Source organism: Nerophis lumbriciformis, linkage group LG03, assembly GCF_033978685.3.
Source record: "Nerophis lumbriciformis linkage group LG03, RoL_Nlum_v2.1, whole genome shotgun sequence".
Classification (NCBI taxonomy): Eukaryota; Metazoa; Chordata; class Actinopteri; order Syngnathiformes; family Syngnathidae; genus Nerophis; species Nerophis lumbriciformis.
This window is the reverse complement of record NC_084550.2, coordinates 59,381,163-59,402,169: the sequence shown is the minus strand read 5'-3', so window position 1 is coordinate 59,402,169 and position 21,007 is coordinate 59,381,163. Positions and strand designations below refer to the sequence as shown.

Below are 21,007 nucleotides of genomic sequence, written 5' to 3'. Positions count from 1 at the left end.
ACAACATAAACACAACAGAACAAATACCCAGAACCCCTTGCAGCACTAACTCTTCCGGGCTACAATATACACCCCCGCTACCACCAAACCCCGCTCTCCAACCCCGCCCACCTCCGAATTGGAAGGTCTTAAGGTTGGCAAGTATGGTCAGAACCCAACATTGAATAAACGTCCAAAAGCATGTTGTTTCGACGTTAGGTTTGAGTATTTGTGTTGTAGAATATTGGTTGGGAAATGACCAAAATTCAATGGTCGAATCAACGTCAGAACCCAACATTGATTAAACGTTGTCATGTTGTTTCAACGTTATGTTTGATTTGCTAATTCAACAAGTTCTCAACGTTGATTTAATGTCTGGTGCCTGCTAGGAGGAGATAAGAATAAAAATTTTTTGGGACAAAAGAGTAATACTAATTATAAAAAAAGAAAATACAAATATGGATAATCTACACAAATAATGTAGCATTGCAATATTGCCAGAAAACCAAACTTTTAAAAACATTTTTTTTTATTAAAATCGTGCATTACTTTTTCCAAGATAAAAACTCAGCAGAATAGTTCTAAAAAAAAACATTAACATAATTTAATGGGGGAAAAAAATAGTAGTGGTACATAAAATCATATTATAAAAATATAATATTATGAAGTTAGATTATTTTAAAAATAGTAGATTGCAAGAAAAAAAATAAAAATTCTAAGAAGAAAAGTCATGATTTAGAAAAAAATGAAGACTAATCAACTATTCCCTTTTTGGTAGCTCTTGTAATACATAGCGTCCTCCACAAGGGGGCAGTGCAGCTTCCTGTCAGTGATACCTGTCCAAAAGCTCACGTTGGCCCTTTTAGTGCTCACAATGACACAAATGAAGTCAATTGTTGCTGGTAAACAACCTGTGGTGTGTTTGCTTCAGTATTTACGCTCTGAAGCCGCACTTCCATGTGCTTTTCATACTTGGGGAATGTTTCCATGCACGGATTCCACGAGGAGGCAAAGTCTTTGGTCTTCTTTTCATAGGAGACACAAAGCTGGACCCGCGCCAACTGGAACTGTGCCTGGTCTTCACGTCTTGAAGTAGCTTCCAGTGGTGCCAGACAAAAAGCTTCTAATGCTCCCCTGATGACACGCTACCATGTTTACGCCTCATTTCCCCCGCATAGATATCAGATCTTGTTTTCTTCTTCTTCTTTGGCCTTTAGCGTGCCTGGGATGGAAGATGGAGTGTGTGTGCGTGTGTGTGTGTGTGTGTGTGTGTGTGTGTGTGTGTGTGTGTGTGTGTGTTCATGTATTTCTACCCTTCTTGAGACATCAACAAGGAAAAGTACCTTCCGGTGAACAAGTCAGGACATAAATCATGGTCCCAATACTGGAAACCATTGCATCTAATAGAGAGCCAAATACTCGATTCTGTGAACATTGCTCCAAAGTCAGGATTTTTTTTTTTGATTTAATGTGCATACAAAAGTAAACATTGCCAGGTGCAAAGGCAGCAATATGTGATAAAACAAGACGGCAGCTAAAGAAGGACTTCCTATTCATCCCCGAAAAAACCCGCCAGGTGAACAGCGGATTTTACGACTTCCGGTGCTAACGTAAGACAACCCGCGTCCCATATGTGACCATAGGATGAACAAATACACTACGATACTAAGACTATAGTGGCCATTAACAGTTGGCTTCTACAGCTGGGTTGCCCAAAGTGCGGCACAGGGGCCATCTGTGGTCCGTGAATCCTTTGTCATCGGCCTTAAGCACATTACAAAAAACAAAAGATAGAGAGCTCATTTGCACCCCTGGTGGTGAAATCTATCAAAATTAAGGTGGTCCCAAAAAGGAGGGATTTTACAAATTGACTGTGTGTCGGTTTTAAAGGTGCGCCCCCTCTGGTCAACATATGAAATAACAAGTGTGTGTAAAAATTTGAGGTGCTCCCCCTCTGGCCAACATATGTAATAACAAGTGTGTGTAAGAAATTGAAATGCGCCCCCTTTGGCCAAAATTAATTAAAAAATTTTTAAAAAAAAATGTGTATATAGAGACATACTGTAATAACTTAAAGTAAATAATGAAGATTAAAAACTGATTACAAGCAAAACATTCCCCCCAAAAATAGATTAACTAATCTTTTTTCTTATGAATGTGGGAACAATTTCTTATATTCTTTGTTTCTGTAATATTGCAATATTTTCCTCGTAAAGTTATTACCTTTTTATGTAAAATGATTATGTTTTAATGCAAAATGGTGACATTTGTCATATAAAAATCTGACTTTTATCACAATATTGCCAATTTTTGTTGTTGTTCTTATAAAAAAAAGTGACATTTTTTGAGTAAAATTATGACTTTTGTCATAATTTTGCCAAGTAAAATTTGGATTATTAGTATAATATGGCCAAAATGTTCAAGTTTTCTTATAAAATTGTGACTTTTGTCGAGTAACAATACGACTCTTTTCTTGTAAAATTGCGACTGTTATTGAGTAAAATTCCTACTTTTATCATAATATTGCACAAATGTTCACTTTTTCTTGTAAAATTTTTACTTGCGTTGAGTAAAATTACAACTTTTATTATAATACTGCCAAAATTCCAAGTTTTTCTTGTGAAATTGTCACCTTTTTCTTGTAAAATTCCAACTCATTTTTCACAACAAGCTTTTTTATATTTGCATAGTGCACACCCCGCGACCCCACTAGGGACAAGCGGTAGAAAATGGATGGATGGATAGTATGTATATATTATTAATGTTGTAAATACACATCTTTATATATCTAGAAAGGCTGGTCCTAAAGAGGTAGGCATTATTCTGAGGTCTCAAGAAGGTAATAAATACAAGAGTGTGTGTGTGTGTGTGTGTACGTGTGTGTGTGTGTGTGTGTGTGTGTGTGTCCTGAAGATTGGCACTTTCAGACTTTGTGGCTTGTGACCCCTCACTTTAAAGGGGAACTGCACTTTTTGGGGGGAATTTTGCCCATCATTCACAATCCTTCGAAGAGGCAAGTATTTTTTATTATGCATTCTAATTTGTAATCATCGGCTCGTTCTAGAAGGCTTGCAATGGTGTTAATAGGAGTAATGAATTTTGCCTCTAATTCACTCAAAGGAAACATCCAAAAAAGCGCCGACAATACTCTATTTACATCTCATGTTTTGAGTATTAACCAAGTATCAGCATTATTTTTATTACAAAAGCTAACACCAAGGAACTACTTTTAGCGGCGCCGTGATCACAGAGACGAACTAGTTTGTACAGCTGCAGTGTTGACGTACTGAGCTGCTCACCAGGATAGTAGAAGGATGTGGCCGTACACCAAGAATAGTGTAACATTCAACTTATACCCCGGGATGGCGAGAAATACTTTTTTTTAACCCCCCGTGTGGATTATAATTAATGAACTTGTATGGAGGTTAATTTGTGTATTTATTACAACAGCTTTTTTTTAATGCTGAATATATGTAACTGAATTTTTTGCGTTTCAAATTTTGTGAACTGAATTTATGCCGACAATTTCATTGGGAAAAAATTGTTAGCAAATTGCGTGTTTTAAAATTCAGTGTAAAAAAAAATCAGTGTATAACATTCAGTTGGTATAAATTCAGTGTATAAAAATTCAGTGCAAGAAAATTCAGTGTTTAAAAATTCAGTGTTTAAAAATTCAGTGTAAAAAAAAATCAGTGTTTAAAAAACCAGCGCAGAAAAATGTGTTGCTTCAAAACGAAACAGAATTTTAATATACCAAATGTTTATGCATTTAATTTTTTTTACACTGGAGTTTTAAAAACGGAATATTAATATACTGCATTTTTATGCACTGCATTTTCAAACACTGAAATTTTATACACCAAATTTTTAAATACTGAATTTTTATACACTGAACTTTTGATTACTGAATTGTTCAACACTTAATTTTTTTACACTGAATTTTAAAAACACAGAGTTTTTTTTAAACCAAATTTTTTTATACTGAATTTTTTGCGTTTGAATTCAGTGGCAAAATTCATGGTATTCATGGCAAAATTGTAATTGAAAAAAAATTATTTGAAAATGTGTTTAAAAATTCAGTGTATAAAAATTCAGTGTAAGAAAATTCAGTGTTTAAAAATTCAGTGTAAAAAAAATCAGTGTTTAAAAAACCAGCGCAGAAAAATGTGTTGCTTCAAAACGAAACAGAATTTTAATATACCAAATTTTTATGCATTTAATTATTTTTACACTGGATTTTTAAAAACTGAATATTAATATACTGCATTTTTATGCACTGCATTTTCAAACACTGAAATTTTATACACCAAATTTTTAAATACTGAATTTTTATACACTGAACTTTTGATTACTGAATTGTTCAACACTTAATTTTTTTACACTGAATTTTAAAAACACAGAATTTTTTTTACACCAAATTTTTTTATACTGAATTTTTTTGCGTTTGAATTCAGTGGCAAAATTTATGGAATTTATGGCAAAATTGTAATAGAAAAAAAATTGTTTGAAAATGTGTTTGAAAATTCAGTGTATAAAAATGACTTTTTAAACACTGAACTTTTATACACTGAATTTATAAACACTGAACTTTTAAACACAACATTTTTAGACACGTCATTTTTATGCAGCAAATGTTTCTAAACTGAATTGCTATTCACTGAATTTATAACAAACGCATTTAGCTAACAAATTTATTTTCAATGAAATTGTCAGCAAAATTTTATAATAAAAAAATCAGTTCACAAAATTCAAACGCAAACAATTCAGTTACAGAAATTCAGTGTATAAAAAAAAAAGCTTCAGTAATAACCTTACTTAACCTCCATAAACCTGTTTTCAAACATATGTCCAATATGAACACAATATTGTGCTTTTTCAGTGATTTTCTTGTTCATTTTTTTCCCCCAAGCCAATTCGGAGAACAAAATACAGAAACATGATTAATCTATAATCAAATAAAAAGCTATTTTAATTTATTTTTTATTTTATTGAATTTCTTTTTCCATTACAAACATTTTCTCTGATACAAAAACCCCAAATATGTCATACCACCTATACAAATGTAAAAACACCAAATTGTCGTTATTGTCTGTGATAGTCGCAGAACGTCCAGACCCGTCTAAAACCGTTCTCTGTCCTTCTTCATGGACGTCAAGCCGAGGTCAAGCTGATGTGGTTTTTCCAAGAACATAAGCACTGGTTTATTGTCCGTTTGTGGGCCACGAGCGAACCATCTGTTGTCTTTTCCTCACACTTTTCATCTCTTTAATTCGCAGGCCTCCTTTGTTTAGACGAGAGGTCGACACGGCTTTTACCCGGTGGACTTTCTACGGCGGTGGCGTTCTCTGGCTCCTTATCGCACGCACTCACCCCCAGCGTCCTCTACAGTGGACATTTGTGTTTTGCATAACGGGGCCAATTCCCCCCAGCCCCTTGCCAAAATAAATATACACCAAAATGATTCTCAGAAGGATATCTAAAAATAGACGCATACGTTCAAACCCAGAAAAGTGCGTACGCCAGTAAAAAATCAAGTGCGTTAAAGTGTGCACACGGACAAAGCCAAGCACATTTCTTCGTCACATTGCAATCGACATGGAATTTGATCTCAGGAATTGGCTTGACGTGGCACACCCAGACCACGCCCCCTTTTTAGTATTGTCTGAAATATTTTATTTTATTTTATTTTATTTTATTTTATTTTATTTTATTTTGTTTTATTTTATTTTGTTTTATTTGATTTAATTCTCTTTTATTTTGTTTTGTTTTGTTTTATTTTATTTTATTATTATTTTTGTTTTGTTTTGTTTTGTTTTGGTTTGGCAGTTTTGGCCAACCCGCCACATTTTCAATCCAATTTGTCCCAGCAGCACTCAAACGCAACATAACTGTCTAAGTAATTAAATAAAATATGGATTACATTATAGATTTTTCTTCACTGACGGCCATGAAGCAAATAGTTTTCATTAAACACAGGCAAAGACACTTAAATGGTGTGTTGTTGTTTGTGCTGTGGCGCCACCTTTTGGACAAGTTCGCTCACTGCAGGTGCTGCTGGGTGAGTGTGAATTCCTTGTGTTTACAGCTTTGAACCGGAAGTACACGTGCCTGACTTTTTGACACTTGGAAAAAATAGACTCTTTGACTCTTAGAAAAAAATCACGATTTTTTGCCAAAAAAATCCAGACTTTTTGACACTTAGAAAAAATCCAGACTTTTTGAGAAAAAAAATTCAGACTTTTTGACACTTGGAAAAAATCCAGACTTTTTGACAAAAAATAGCCCGACTTTTTCACAAAAAAAGCCAGACTTTTGACACTCAGAGAACAATCACGGCTTTTTAACACTTAGAAAAAAATCCAGACTTTTTGACACTCAGAGAACAATCATGACTTTTTGACACTGAGAAAAAATCCAGACTTTTTGACAAAAAAAAAATCCATTGTTTTTGATTTTAAAAAAATGCTGACTTTTTGACACCCAGAGAAAAATCCCGATTTTTTGACACTTATAAAAATTCAGACTTTTTGACACATAGAAAAAATTCAGACTTTTTGACACATAGAAAAAATTCCGACTTTTTGACTCTTAGAAAAAATCACGACTTTTTGACTCTTAGAAAAAAATCACGATTTTTAAACAAAAAAATCCAGACTTTTTGACACTCAGAGAAAAATCCCGACTTTTTGACACCTAGAAAAAAATCCAGATTTTTTGACACTTAGAAAAAATCCAGACTTTTTGACACTTACAAAAAATCCCGATTTTTTGACACTTAGAAAAAATTAAGTTAAAGTACCAATGATTATCACACACACAAAAAATCCAGACTTTTTGACAAAACAATTCTGACTTTTTGACACTTAGAAAAAATACCGACTTTTTGACATTTGGAAAAAATACCGACTTTTGGACAAAAAAAATCCTGACTTTTTGACAAAAAAATTCCCGACTTTTTGACTCTTAGAAAAAATCCAGACTTTTTGGCACTTAGAAAAATCCAGACTTTTTGGCACTTAGAAAAAATCCAGACTTTTTGACCAAAAAAATTCAGACTTTTTGACACTTGGAAAAAATCCATACTTTTTGACCAAAAAAATCCATACTTTTTGACCAAAAAAATCCATACTTTTTGACCAAAAAAATCCATACTTTTTGACCAAAAAAATCCATATTTTTGACCAAACAAATCCATATTTTTGACCAAAAAAATCCATATTTTTGACCCAAAAAAATCCAGATTTTTTGACCAAAAAAATCCAGATTTTTTGACCAAAAAAAATCCAGACTTTTTGACACTTAAAAAAAATCCAGATTTTTTGAGAAAAAAAATTCACAACTTTTTGACACTTAGAAAAAATACAGACTTTTTGACCAAAAAAATTCAGACTTTTTGACACTTAGAAAAAATCCAGACTTTTTGACACTTAGAAAAAATCCAGACCTTTTGACCAAAAAAATCCAGAGTTTTTGACCAAAAAAATCCAGACTTTTTGACCAAAAAAATCCAGACTTTTTGACACTTAAAAAAAAATCCAGATTTTTTGAGAAAAAAAATTCACGACTTTTTGACACTTAGAAAAAATTCCGACTTTTTGACACTTAGAAAAAAATCCCAACTTTTTGACACTTAGAAAAAATCCCGACTTTTTGACACCCAGAAAAAAATCCCGATTTTTTGACCAAAAAAATTCAGACTTTTTGACACTTGGAAAAAATCCATACTTTTTGACCAAAAAAATCCATACTTTTTGACCAAAAAAATCCATATTTTTGACCAAAAAAATCCAGATTTTTTGACCAAAAAAATCCAGACTTTTTGACACTAAAAGAAAAAAATCCAGATTTTTGAGAAAAAAAATTCACGACTTTTTGACACTTAGAAAAAATTCAGACTTTTTGACCGAAAAAATTCAGACTTTTTGACAAAAAAAATTCAGACTTTTTGACACTTAGAAAAAATTAAGTTAAAGTACCAATGATTATCACACACACAAAAAATCCAGACTTTTTGACAAAACAATTCTGACTTTTTGACACTTAGAAAAAATACCGACTTTTTGACATTTGGAAAAAATACCGACTTTTGGACAAAAAAAATCCTGACTTTTTGACAAAAAAATTCCCGACTTTTTGACTCTTAGAAAAAATCCAGACTTTTTGGCACTTAGAAAAATCCAGACTTTTTGGCACTTAGAAAAAATCCAGACTTTTTGACCAAAAAAATTCAGACTTTTTGACACTTGGAAAAAATCCATACTTTTTGACCAAAAAAATCCATACTTTTTGACCAAAAAAATCCATACTTTTTGACCAAAAAAATCCATACTTTTTGACCAAAAAAATCCATATTTTTGACCAAAAAAATCCATATTTTTGACCAAAAAAATCCATATTTTTGACCCAAAAAAATCCAGATTTTTTGACCAAAAAAATCCAGATTTTTTGACCAAAAAAATCCAGACTTTTTGACACTTAAAAAAAATCCAGATTTTTTGAGAAAAAAAATTCACAACTTTTTGACACTTAGAAAAAATACAGACTTTTTGACCAAAAAAATTCAGACTTTTTGACACTTAGAAAAAATCCAGACTTTTTGACACTTAGAAAAAATCCAGACCTTTTGACCAAAAAAATCCAGAGTTTTTGACCAAAAAAATCCAGACTTTTTGACCAAAAAAATCCAGACTTTTTGACACTAAAAAAAAAATCCAGATTTTTGAGAAAAAAAATTCACGACTTTTTGACACTTAGAAAAAATTCAGACTTTTTGACCAAAAAAATTCAGACTTTTTGACACTTTGAAAAAATCCAGACCTTTTGACCAAAAAAATCCAGAGTTTTTGACCAAAAAAATCCAGACTTTTTGAGAAAAAAAATCCAGACTTTTTGACACTTAGAAAAAATTCCGACTTTTTGACACTTAGAAAAAATCCCGATTTTTTGACCCTTAGAAAAAATCCAGATTTTTTGACAAAAAAATTCCCGACTTTTTGGCACTTAGAAAAATCCAGACTTTTTGGCACTTAGAAAAAATCCAGACTTTTTGACCAAAAAAATTCAGACTTTTTGACACTTGGAAAAAATCCATACTTTTTGACCAAAAAAATCCATACTTTTTGACCAAAAAAATCCATACTTTTTGACCAAAAAAATCCATATTTTTGACCAAAAAAATCCATATTTTTGACCCAAAAAATCCAGACTTTTTGACCAAAAAAATCCAGACTTTTTGACACTTAAAAAAAAATCCAGATTTTTTGAGAAAAAAAATTCACAACTTTTTGACACTTAGAAAAAATCCAGACTTTTTGACCAAAAAAATTCAGACTTTTTGACACTTAGAAAAAATACAGACCTTTTGACCAAAAAAATCCAGAGTTTTTGACCAAAAAAATCCAGACTTTTTGACCAAAAAAATCCAGACTTTTTGACACTTAAAAAAAAAATCCAGATTTTTTGAGAAAAAAAATTCACGACTTTTTGACACTTAGAAAAAATTCCGACTTTTTGACACTTAGAAAAAAATCCCGACTTTTTGACACTTAGAAAAAATCCCGACTTTTTGACACCCAGAAAAAAATCCCGATTTTTTGACCAAAAAAATTCAGACTTTTTGACACTTGGAAAAAATCCATACTTTTTGACCAAAAAAATCCACACTTTTTGACCAAAAAAAATCCATATTTTTGACCAAAAAAATCCAGACTTTTTGACCAAAAAAATCCAGACTTTTTGACACTTAAAAAAAATCCAGATTTTTTGAGAAAAAAAATTCACGACTTTTTGACACTTAGAAAAAATCCAGACTTTTTGACCAAAAAAATTCAGACTTTTTGACACTTTGAAAAAATCCAGACCTTTTGACCAAAAAAATCCAGAGTTTTTGACCAAAAAAATCCAGACTTTTTGACCAAAAAAATCCAGACTTTTTGACACTTAAAAAAAATCCAGATTTTTTGAGAAAAAAAATCCACGACTTTTTGACACTTAGAAAAAGTTCCGACTTTTTGACCAAAAAAATTCAGACTTTTTGACCAAAAAAAATCCCGATTTTTTGACCAAAAAAATCCAGACTTTTTGACCAAAAAAATCCAGACTTTTTGACACTTAAAAAAAAAATCCAGATTTTTTGAGAAAAAAAATTCACGACTTTTTGACACTTAGAAAAAGTTCCGACTTTTTGACCAAAAAAATTCAGACTTTTTGACACTTAGAAAAAATACAGACCTTTTGACCAAAAAAATCCAGAGTTTTTGACCAAAAAAATCCAGACTTTTTGACCAAAAAAATCCAGACTTTTTGACCAAAAAAATCCAGACTTTTTGACACTTAAAAAAAAATCCAGATTTTTTGAGGAAAAAAATTCACGACTTTTTGACACTTAGAAAAAAATCCCGACTTTTTGACACTTGGAAAAAATCCCGACTTTTTGACACCCAGAAAAAAATCCCGATTTTTTGACCAAAAAAATTCAGACTTTTTGACACTTGGAAAAAATCCATACTTTTTGACCAAAAAAATCCATACTTTTTGACCAAAAAAATCCATATTTTTGACCAAAAAAATCCAGACTTTTTGACACTTAAAAAAAATCCAGATTTTTTGAGAAAAAAAATTCACAACTTTTTGACACTTAGAAAAAATCCAGACTTTTTGACCAAAAAAATTCAGACTTTTTGACACTTTGAAAAAATCCAGACCTTTTGACCAAAAAAATCCAGAGTTTTTGACCAAAAAAATCCAGACTTTTTGACCAAAAAAATCCAGACTTTTTGACACTTAAAAAAAAATCCAGATTTTTTGAGAAAAAAAATCCACGACTTTTTGACACTTAGAAAAAGTTCCGACTTTTTGACCAAAAAAATTCAGACTTTTTGACCAAAAAAAATCCCGATTTTTTGACCAAAAAAATCCAGACTTTTTGACCAAAAAAATCCAGACTTTTTGACACTTAAAAAAAAAATCCAGATTTTTTGAGAAAAAAAATTCACGACTTTTTGACACTTAGAAAAAGTTCCGACTTTTTGACCAAAAAAATTCAGACTTTTTGACACTTAGAAAAAATACAGACCTTTTGACCAAAAAAATCCAGACTTTTTGACCAAAAAAATCCAGACTTTTTGACCAAAAAAATCCAGACTTTTTGACCAAAAAAATCCAGACTTTTTGACACTTAAAAAAAAATCCAGATTTTTTGAGGAAAAAAATTCACGACTTTTTGACACTTAGAAAAAATTCCGACTTTTTGACACTTAGAAAAAAATCCCGACTTTTTGACACTTGGAAAAAATCCCGACTTTTTGACACCCAGAAAAAAATCCCGATTTTTTGACCAAAAAAATTCAGACTTTTTGACACTTGGAAAAAATCCATACTTTTTGACCAAAAAAATCCATACTTTTTGACCAAAAAAATCCATATTTTTGACCAAAAAAATCCAGACTTTTTGACCAAAAAAATCCAGACTTTTTGACACTTAAAAAAAATCCAGATTTTTTGAGAAAAAAAATTCACAACTTTTTGACACTTAGAAAAAATCCAGACTTTTTGACCAAAAAAATTCAGACTTTTTGACACTTTGAAAAAATCCAGACCTTTTGACCAAAAAAATCCAGAGTTTTTGACCAAAAAAATCCAGACTTTTTGACCAAAAAAATCCAGACTTTTTGACACTTAAAAAAAATCCAGATTTTTTGAGAAAAAAAATCCACGACTTTTTGACACTTAGAAAAAGTTCCGACTTTTTGACCAAAAAAATTCAGACTTTTTGACCAAAAAAATCCCGATTTTTTGACCCTTAGAAAAAATCCAGATTTTTTGACAAAAAAATTCCCGACTTTTTGACTCTTAGAAAAAATCCAGACTTTTTGGCACTTAGAAAAATCCAGACTTTTTGGCACTTAGAAAAAAATCCAGACTTTTTGACCAAAAAAATTCAGACTTTTTGACACTTAGAAAAAATCCAGACCTTTTGACCAAAAAAATCCAGAGTTTCTGACCAAAAAAAGCCAGACTTTTTGACCAAAAAAATCCAGACTTTTTGACACTTAAAAAAAAATCCAGATTTTTTGAGAAAAAAAATTCACGACTTTTTGACACTTAGAAAAAATTCCGACTTTTTGACACTTAGAAAAAAATCCCGACTTTTTGACACTTAGAAAAAATCCCGACTTTTTGACACCCAGAAAAAAATCCCGATTTTTTGACCAAAAAAATTCAGACTTTTTGACACTTGGAAAAAATCCATACTTTTTGACCAAAAAAATCCATACTTTTTGACCAAAAAAAATCCATATTTTTGACCAAAAAAATCCAAACTTTTTGACCAAAAAAATCCAGACTTTTTGACACTTAAAAAAAATCCAGATTTTTTGAGAAAAAAAATTCACGACTTTTTGACACTTAGAAAAAATGCAGACTTTTTGACCAAAAAAATTCAGACTTTTTGACACTTTGAAAAAATCCAGACCTTTTGACCAAAAAAATCCAGACTTTTTGACACTTAAAAAAAAATCCAGATTTTTTGAGAAAAAAAATTCACGACTTTTTGACACTTGGAAAAAATTCCGACTTTTTGACACTTAGAAAAAATCCCGATTTTTTGACCCTTAGAAAAAAATCCAGATTTTTTGACAAAAAAAAAATCCAGATTTTTTGTCAAAAAAAATCCAGACTTTTTGACACTCAGAGAAAAATCCAGACTATTTGACACTTAGAAAAAAATCTGTTCCTTCTTCTATTTGTCAATAGCGTTTCTACTCTTTCTACTTTTAAGTTTTACAATATAACTAGAACAATTCATACTTACTAAACTGTCCAATGGACGAGTCCCATGTGTAATGTCTGTAGGAGTGTTTTCATGCTTATTTGTCCATGCTATCTTAATGTGATGAAGCTAGCATCGTTAGCATGATTTAATATGCTAACACGTTTACGGCTGTCTGTGTTAGTATTAATAACTTACAATGTCATTCTTTTTGTATTGTTTCAGTTTCACAAATTCCTCAGTAAACTCGCCAAGACGTCACCGTGGAGTTAGTGAGTCTGTTTAGCAAAATGGAGAGCGAGCTTCCGCAGCTAGTGGGTCCATGACAATGACTTCTGTTTTGTTTGATCGGCCGTTTTACTGCCGCGCTACAGACACCGTTTGGAAACAATTAAGGTAAGTAAATAAACATTCACAGAATATTTCTGTGTAAATAACTCATTTTGCAACATATATATCTGCGGCTTATAGTCCAGTGCGGCTAATATATGAAAAAATAATATTTTTTTTTACAAATTTAGTGGGTGTTGTTTATATAGTCCAGAAAATACGGTAAGTATTTGTAAAATGGCCCCTTTATTTGATTGTTCAAATTTTTTGACACTTAGAAAAAATCCCGACTTTTTGACACTTAGAAAAAATCCCGACTTTTTGACATTTAGAAAAAATCCAGACTTTTTGACCAAAAAAATTCAGACTTTTTGACACTTTGAAAAAATCCAGACCTTTTGACCAAAAAAATCCAGAGTTTTTGACCAAAAAAATCCAGACTTTTTGACCAAAAAAATCCAGACTTTTTGACACTCAGAGAAAAATCCAGACTATTTGACACTTACGGTAGAAAAAAATCTGTTCCTTCTTCTATTTGTCAATAGCGTTTCTACTCTTTCTACTTTTAAGTTTTACAATACATCTAGAACAATTCATACTTACTAAACTGTCCAATGGACGAGTCCCATGTGTAATGTCTGTAGGAGTGTTTTCATGCTTATTTGTCCGTGCTATCTTAATGTGATGAAGCTAGCGTCGTTAGCATGATTTAATATGCTAACACGTTTACGGCTGTCTGTGTTAGTATTAATAACTTACAATGTCATTCTTTTTGTATTGTTTCAGTTTCACAAATTCCTCAGTAAACTCGCCAAGACGTCACCGTGGAGTTAGTGAGTCTGTTTAGCAAAATGGAGAGCGAGCTTCCGCAGCTAGTGGGTCCATGACAATGACTTCTGTTTTGTTTGATCGGCCGTTTTACTGCCGCGCTACAGACACCGTTTGGAAACAATTAAGGTAAGTAAATAAACATTCACAGAATATTTCTGTGTAAATAACTCATTTTGCAACATATATATCTGCGGCTTATAGTCCAGTGCGGCTAATATATGAAAAAATAATATTTTTTTTTACACAGTTACAAATTTAGTGGGGTGTTGTTTATATAGTCCAGAAAATACGGTAAGTATTTGTAAAATGGCCCCTTTATTTGATTGTTCAAATTTTTTGACACTTGAAAAAATCCCGACTTTTTGACACTTAAATGATAAATGGGTTGTACTTGTATAGCGCTTTTCTACCTTCAAGGTACTCAAAGCGCTTTGACACTACTTCCACATTTACCCATTCACACACACATTCACACACTGATGGAGGGAGCTGCCATGCAAGGCGCTAACCAGCACCCATCAGGAGCAAGGGTGAAGTGTCTTGCTCAGGACACAACGGACATGACGAGGTTGGTACTAGGTGGGGATTGAACCAGGGACCCTCGGGTTGCGCACGGCCACTCTCCCACTGCGCCATGCCGTCCCTTAGAAAAAAATCCAGACTTTTTGACTCTTAGAAAAAAAAAAATCAAATTTTTTTGACACTTGGGAAAAAATCCAGACTTTTTGACACTTAGAAAAAATCCAGACTTTTTGACTCTTAGAAAAAAAAAAAAATCGAAATTTTTTGACACTTAAGAAAAAATCCAGACTTTTTGACACTTAGAAAGAATCCAGACTTTTTGACTCTTAGAAAAAAATCACGATTTTTTGACCAAAAAAATCCCGACTTTTTGACACTCAGAGAAAAATCCAGACTTTTTGACATTTAGAAAAAAATCCAGACTTTTTGACACTCAAGAGAAAAATACCGATTTGCAGCAAACACAAGAGTAGTTTTATTTGTCGTAGTTTGAACCGTTGGCGATTCTAATCACAATTTATCACACTTCCTGGTGCTCTAGATAATATACCTTGGTGTAAATGTTGCTTACATTTTGCTCTACAGTCACATTTAGAACCCAATTTTTAAGTCTATCTGCAAAATGTTTGTGTGTGGAGACTTTCCCAGATTGCAAATGAAACCACGCCCCACCCTCTTCCAAATTATCATATTCACCTTTTATCTGTTTAAATATATTTAGCTCTCTCTCTCTCTCTCTCTCTCTCTCTCTCTCTCTCTCTCTCTCTCTCTCTCTCTCTCTCTCTCTCTCTCTCTCTCTCTCTCTCTCTTTCTCTCCCTCTCACTCACTCACTCACTCACTCACTCACTCACTCACTCACTCACTCTCTCTCTCTCTCTCTCTCTCTCTCTCTCTCTCTCTCTCTCTCTCTCACTCACTCACTCTCTCTCTCTCTCTCTCTCTGTCTCACTCACTCACTCACTCACTCACTCACTCTCTCTCTCTCTCTCTCTCTCACTTTCTCTCTCTCTCTCTCTCTCTCTCTCTCTCTGTATATATATATATATATATATATATATATATATATATATATATATATATATATATATATATATATATATATATATATATATATATTTAGGTATAAATATATATATATATATATATATACACGATGAGGTGGCGACTTGTCCAGGGTGTACCCCGCCTTCCACCCGATTGTAGCTGAGATAGGCTCCAGCGCCCCCCGCGACCCCAAAGGGAATAAGCGGTAGAAAATGGATGGATGGATGGATATATATATATATATATATATATATATATATATATATATATATATATATATATATATATATACTTTTTTTTTCATAAACATTGCATAGATTCACCCGGTCACAACATTAGTTACACCTGCACACTCTGAAATACATTAATATTCACACAGTTCACTGCTCTGTATTAGTAGTATAAAATATCCACAGCAAATAAACCAAACACAGGCATAGGCAATAATGTCAAATTAAGTACAACATATGTATTAATTTAACAATATCTATAATTTTACATTACTTTTTCATTTTTTTAATCGATTAAGAATCGTTCCAAATAAGAATCGCGGTTCACTTTAAAATACATTTTTTGGACACCCCTATATTTCATGAATTTTGTGCATTTTAATCAATTAAGAATCGTTCCAAATTTACAGCTCTGATACATTTCTATATTACTTAAAAGAAAAACTGGTTTTGTTTAAAAAAATTCTACCCAAACATTTAATAAAGTCAATGCAAATAAGGCAACAAGAGAAGTATCCAATACTATGTAAATCTGTGAAGCAGATATGATCATCTACATCAACAATATGATTTTTCTGAGTGGCTGGAAAGGACAGATTAAACTTTTTTTTTTTTTTTAAATAGAAAAATAGATATTTTTTTCTTATTCATTTTTTTAATCGATTAAGAATTGTTCCAAATAAGAATCACGGTTCACTTAAAAAAATTTTTTTTATTACTCCCCTAAAATTCATGAATTGTGTGCGTTTTAATCGATTAAGAATCATTCCAAATTAACAGCTCTGATAAATTTCTCTATTACTTAAAAGAAAAACTGGTTTGTTTAATGAAATTCTACCCAAACATTTAATAAAGTCAAATACAAATAAGGCAACAAAAGGAGTATCCAACACTTAAAGTAAATCTGTACAGCACATATGATCATCTATATCAACATTATGATTTGCCTGAGTGGCTGTACAGGACAGATTAAAAAATAAAAAATAAATAAAATATCATTATTATTATTATATTTTATTATTATTTTTTTGTTTAATTTTTTTTAATCGATTAAGAATCGTTCACTTTAAAATCGTTTTTTGACACCCCTATAATTCATGAATTATGTGCATTTTAATCGATTAAGAATTGTTCCAAATGAACAACTCTGATCAATTTCTATATTACTTAAAAGAAAAAATGGTTTTGTTTAAAAAAATTCTATCCAAACATTTAATCAAATCAAATACAAATAAGGCAACAAGAAAAGTATCCAACACTTAAATCTGTAAATCTGTGAAGCAGATATGATCATCTACATCAACAATAGGATGTGTCTGAGTGACTGGACAGGACAGATTAAAAAAAAAAAAATTAAATTTGAAAAAATGTTTTTTTTGTTTGTTTTTTTAACTTTTTTTTTAATCGATTAAGAATCGTTCCAAATAAAAATCGTGGTTCACTTTAAAAAAAATGTTGACACCCCTATAATTCATGAATTGTGTGCGTTTTAATCGTTTAAAAAACATTCCAAATTAACAGCTCTGATCAATTTCTATATTACTTAAAAGAAAAATTGGTTTTGTTTAATAAGTATCTAACACTTTAAAGTAAATCTGTACAGCAGATATGATCATCTATATCAACAATATGATTTGGCTGGACAGGACATATTAAAAAAATTAAAAAAAAAATAAATAAATAAAAATACAACGTTTTTTTTAATTTTTTAATTTTTTTTTTAAGTCGATTAAGAATCGTTCCAAAAAAGAATCGCAATTCACTTTAAAATCTTTTTTTAAATTTTTTTTTTACATCCCTATAACCCATGAATTGTGTGTGTTTTGAAACACTGCTGTTGACAAAAACGTCATTTAAAAAAAAAAGTTTTTTTGCTGGAGGTCAACTGGGCTGACCTTGCTGGTCTCCTTGTGCAAGCGAAAAGAAAACACTCTGCCAGCCATCAAGGAAGGAAGGAGGAGATGAGGGCTGGTGATCGCACCTGGGCAGACGTCTCCTATCGGTCTCTGGGACGTCGCCCTAACTCGGCCTGATGTAAACCCCCTCCCACCCCCACCCCTCACCCCGGCAGCGGTGGCGCGACAATCATCCCCAGCCCGATGGAGGCTGGGTAATGGCCGCCTCCTGTTATTCCAGGCATTACCATAATGGCAACATTAGTTCCAGGGCCACGCTCGCCTGCTCCTTCATTGTCTGAAAGCAGCGGACAAGACTCCTCTGCTTTGAAGGCGCCCGGGCGGGAGCGTACAGAGCGACCATTCATGAGCGCAGGTCCTGTTTTTATTTGGGAGCCGGACTTTGCCAGGCGTTTGAAAACGTGACAAATTGCTTAATCACTTCCTTGTGATCCAGAGCTGATGTGACTTAATGCTTTTTTCCCCTCACATAGGAGAGCATTTATCTCCTTGTTTGGACATGTGCTTTATTTCCACAATGAATGCCTCCCTTAATAAGTGCTGAAAGTGTCACCTGGGTGAACTCACCTTGCCACAGCAGGCAGACCCCCCTCAGCGTGGACATGTTGCCCGCCTTTTCAACGCCAAACCTTTCTAGATCCGAAAAGTGCAGAGGTTGCCGATCATGTGTAATCCTTCAAGGTCTTTATGTCCACCTCCTGGCCTTCATGGTCTGCTGACATGGATTCTTCTCACAGCATCTCCACGCCGGTGCTCTCCTCACAGGCGTGCATCACACAGTGCTTGGCTTCCACTCCATGCATGTGCACCGAGTGTGTGTGTGTGTACGTGTGTGTGTGGGGGGGAGTTTAATGCGAGTGTGGGAGGGTGTGTGTCTGTGGGTGAGAAGGAGAGAGAGAGAGAGAGAGAGAGAGAGAGAGAGAGAGAGGCGCTTTCTGTGTGTGTGCTTGTCAGGGAGCTTTTAAATCAGAGGTTCTCAAACTATGGCCCGCTGGCCAGATCTGGCCCCTCCCACCAGCCTTCACAATCTGTCTGTCCCAAAATAAACAACAAAAAAACAAAAACATATATATGTGTGTGTATATATGTATATGTATATACGTGTGTGTATATATGTGTGTAACGTATATATATATATATATATATATATATATATATATATATATATATATATATATATATATATATATATATATATATGTGTGTGTGTATATATATACATATATATATATATATATATATATATATATATATAAATATATATATATGTGTGTGTAATGTGAATATATATGTGTGTATACATGTATGTATATGTGAATATGTATGTATGTATTTATATATATGCATGTATGTATAGGTGTGTATGTATTTATGTATGTATATGTATGTATGTATGTGTGTATATATGTATATGTGTATATGTATGTATGTATATGTGTGTATATATGTATGCATATATGTATTTGTGCAAATGTATGTATGTATATATGTATATATATGTGTGTGTAATGTGTATATGTATATATGTTTGTATATATGTATGTATATATGTGTATATATGTATGTATATATGTATTTGTGTATATGTATGTATGTATATATGTATATATGTATATATGTATACATGTGTATGTATGTATATATATATATATATATATATATATATATATATATATATATATATATATATAACAAGCAAACCGTCAACTTCCTTGACGTCACTTTCAACCTGAGAAATAACAGCTACCAACCATTCACGAAACCCAACACAACACTCCAATACGTGCACCATGACAGCAACCACCCACCCACCACCACGAAAAGAATACCTACCGGAATTAATAAAAGGCTATCGATGCTGTCATCTAGCAAAGCTGAATTTGACCAAACAACCCCCCCGTACCAAAAAGCCCTTGATGAAAGCGGATACAATTTCACCCTCACCTATGAACCCACGCCAGGAAACCAGCCAAAAAAGAACAGAAAACGAAACGACATCATCTGGTACAACCCCCCATACAGCAAAAACGTCTCAACTAACATTGGACACAAATTCCTCAATCTGATTGACAAACACTTTCCCAAAGACAACACCCTAAGAAAAGTATTCAACAAGAACAACATTAAATTGAGCTACAGCTGTATGAACAATATACGACAAATCATCTCAAACCACAACAAGACAATTGCAAATGAGCCGTTGGCCCCCGGACAGAGCGACTCCAAAACCAACAAAGGCTGTAACTGTCGAAAGAAACCTGATTGCCCTCTCAACGGGGGGTGCTTACAAACATCAATTGTCTACCAATCTAAGGTAATACGCAAGGACATTAACACATCCGACACATATGTAGGATTAACCGAGGGAGAATTCAAAACCAGATGGAACAATCACAAGGCTTCTTTCAGGAACCAAAACCTGCGGAATACCACAGAACTCAGCAAACACATTTGGGACCTCAAAGACAATAATGTTGAATATTCAATAACATGGCAAATTCTTGCATCCAGCACACCTTACAATAGTGGTAATAAAAGATGCAACCTATGCTTGAAAGAGAAACTGTTTATTATTTACCGTCCAGACCTGTCATCCCTCAACAAGCGCAGCGAAATTGTAGCAGCATGCCGCCACAGACGGAAACACCTCCTAGGTAACACATGAGCCAATCACCACGCCCCTACGCCAGCCTGTACCCACCCACTCTGTGCCCTATATAAACCATGGTATGTGAATGCTCCCATTAAAATCTCCTGATGATTGAGGGTACCCCCCCTCATGAAACAGGCCTGTAGAGATGAAATAGTCTTGTGATTTTTTTCCCACACATACATATATTGCGCTCTACTACGGTATCGAGCACTATTTTTTGGATAACCTTATTAAGACATATACTCCGCTCCAAATTGACATTTGTTGAGCACTGTACGACGATCAGAAATGGAAAAATTCAACATCGACTACTCCACGAAGAACATTCCCATACCCGCGCAGAATGACTACAAGCTAAGGCTCATAGAAAAGACGGAACACTTCCTAAGAAGGATGCGGTGGAAAGCACATTTTTTCCTCCACCCTGAAACAAAAGGAACGCAAAAGAAAACTTACGGATTCAAATCTACCAAGAACCCACCCACAGTTGAGGAACTAAAGGATTTTGAGAACGACATGCTCAAAATGATACAATCAGTCAAATTCAAGCCAATCCGCAACCCACTCCTCACCAAGCTGAAAAATGACAAGGAGCGCATCAAGAAAGTAAACAACCTCATCATAGCTGCCGATAAAACCACAAACTTCTACAGAATGGACATACCAGAACATCACACCTTACTGGACAGAAGCATCACCAAATCATACAAAAAAGCGCAACCCAACACCTTA

General features: G+C 33.1%; 1 protein-coding gene across 1 annotated transcript in view; it reads right to left on the bottom strand.

The window, feature by feature from the left end:
* Nucleotides 1-18,420, bottom strand: part of apcdd1l (adenomatosis polyposis coli down-regulated 1-like) — a 35,886-nt gene extending 17,466 nt beyond the window's left edge. The window contains exon 1 of the mRNA XM_061929610.2: nt 18,190-18,420. Within this exon, the coding sequence (XP_061785594.2) occupies nt 18,190-18,226 (37 nt within the window). The 5' untranslated portion in view covers nt 18,227-18,420. The remainder of the gene's footprint in view (nt 1-18,189) is intronic.
* Nucleotides 18,421-21,007: the final 2,587 nt, after the last annotated feature.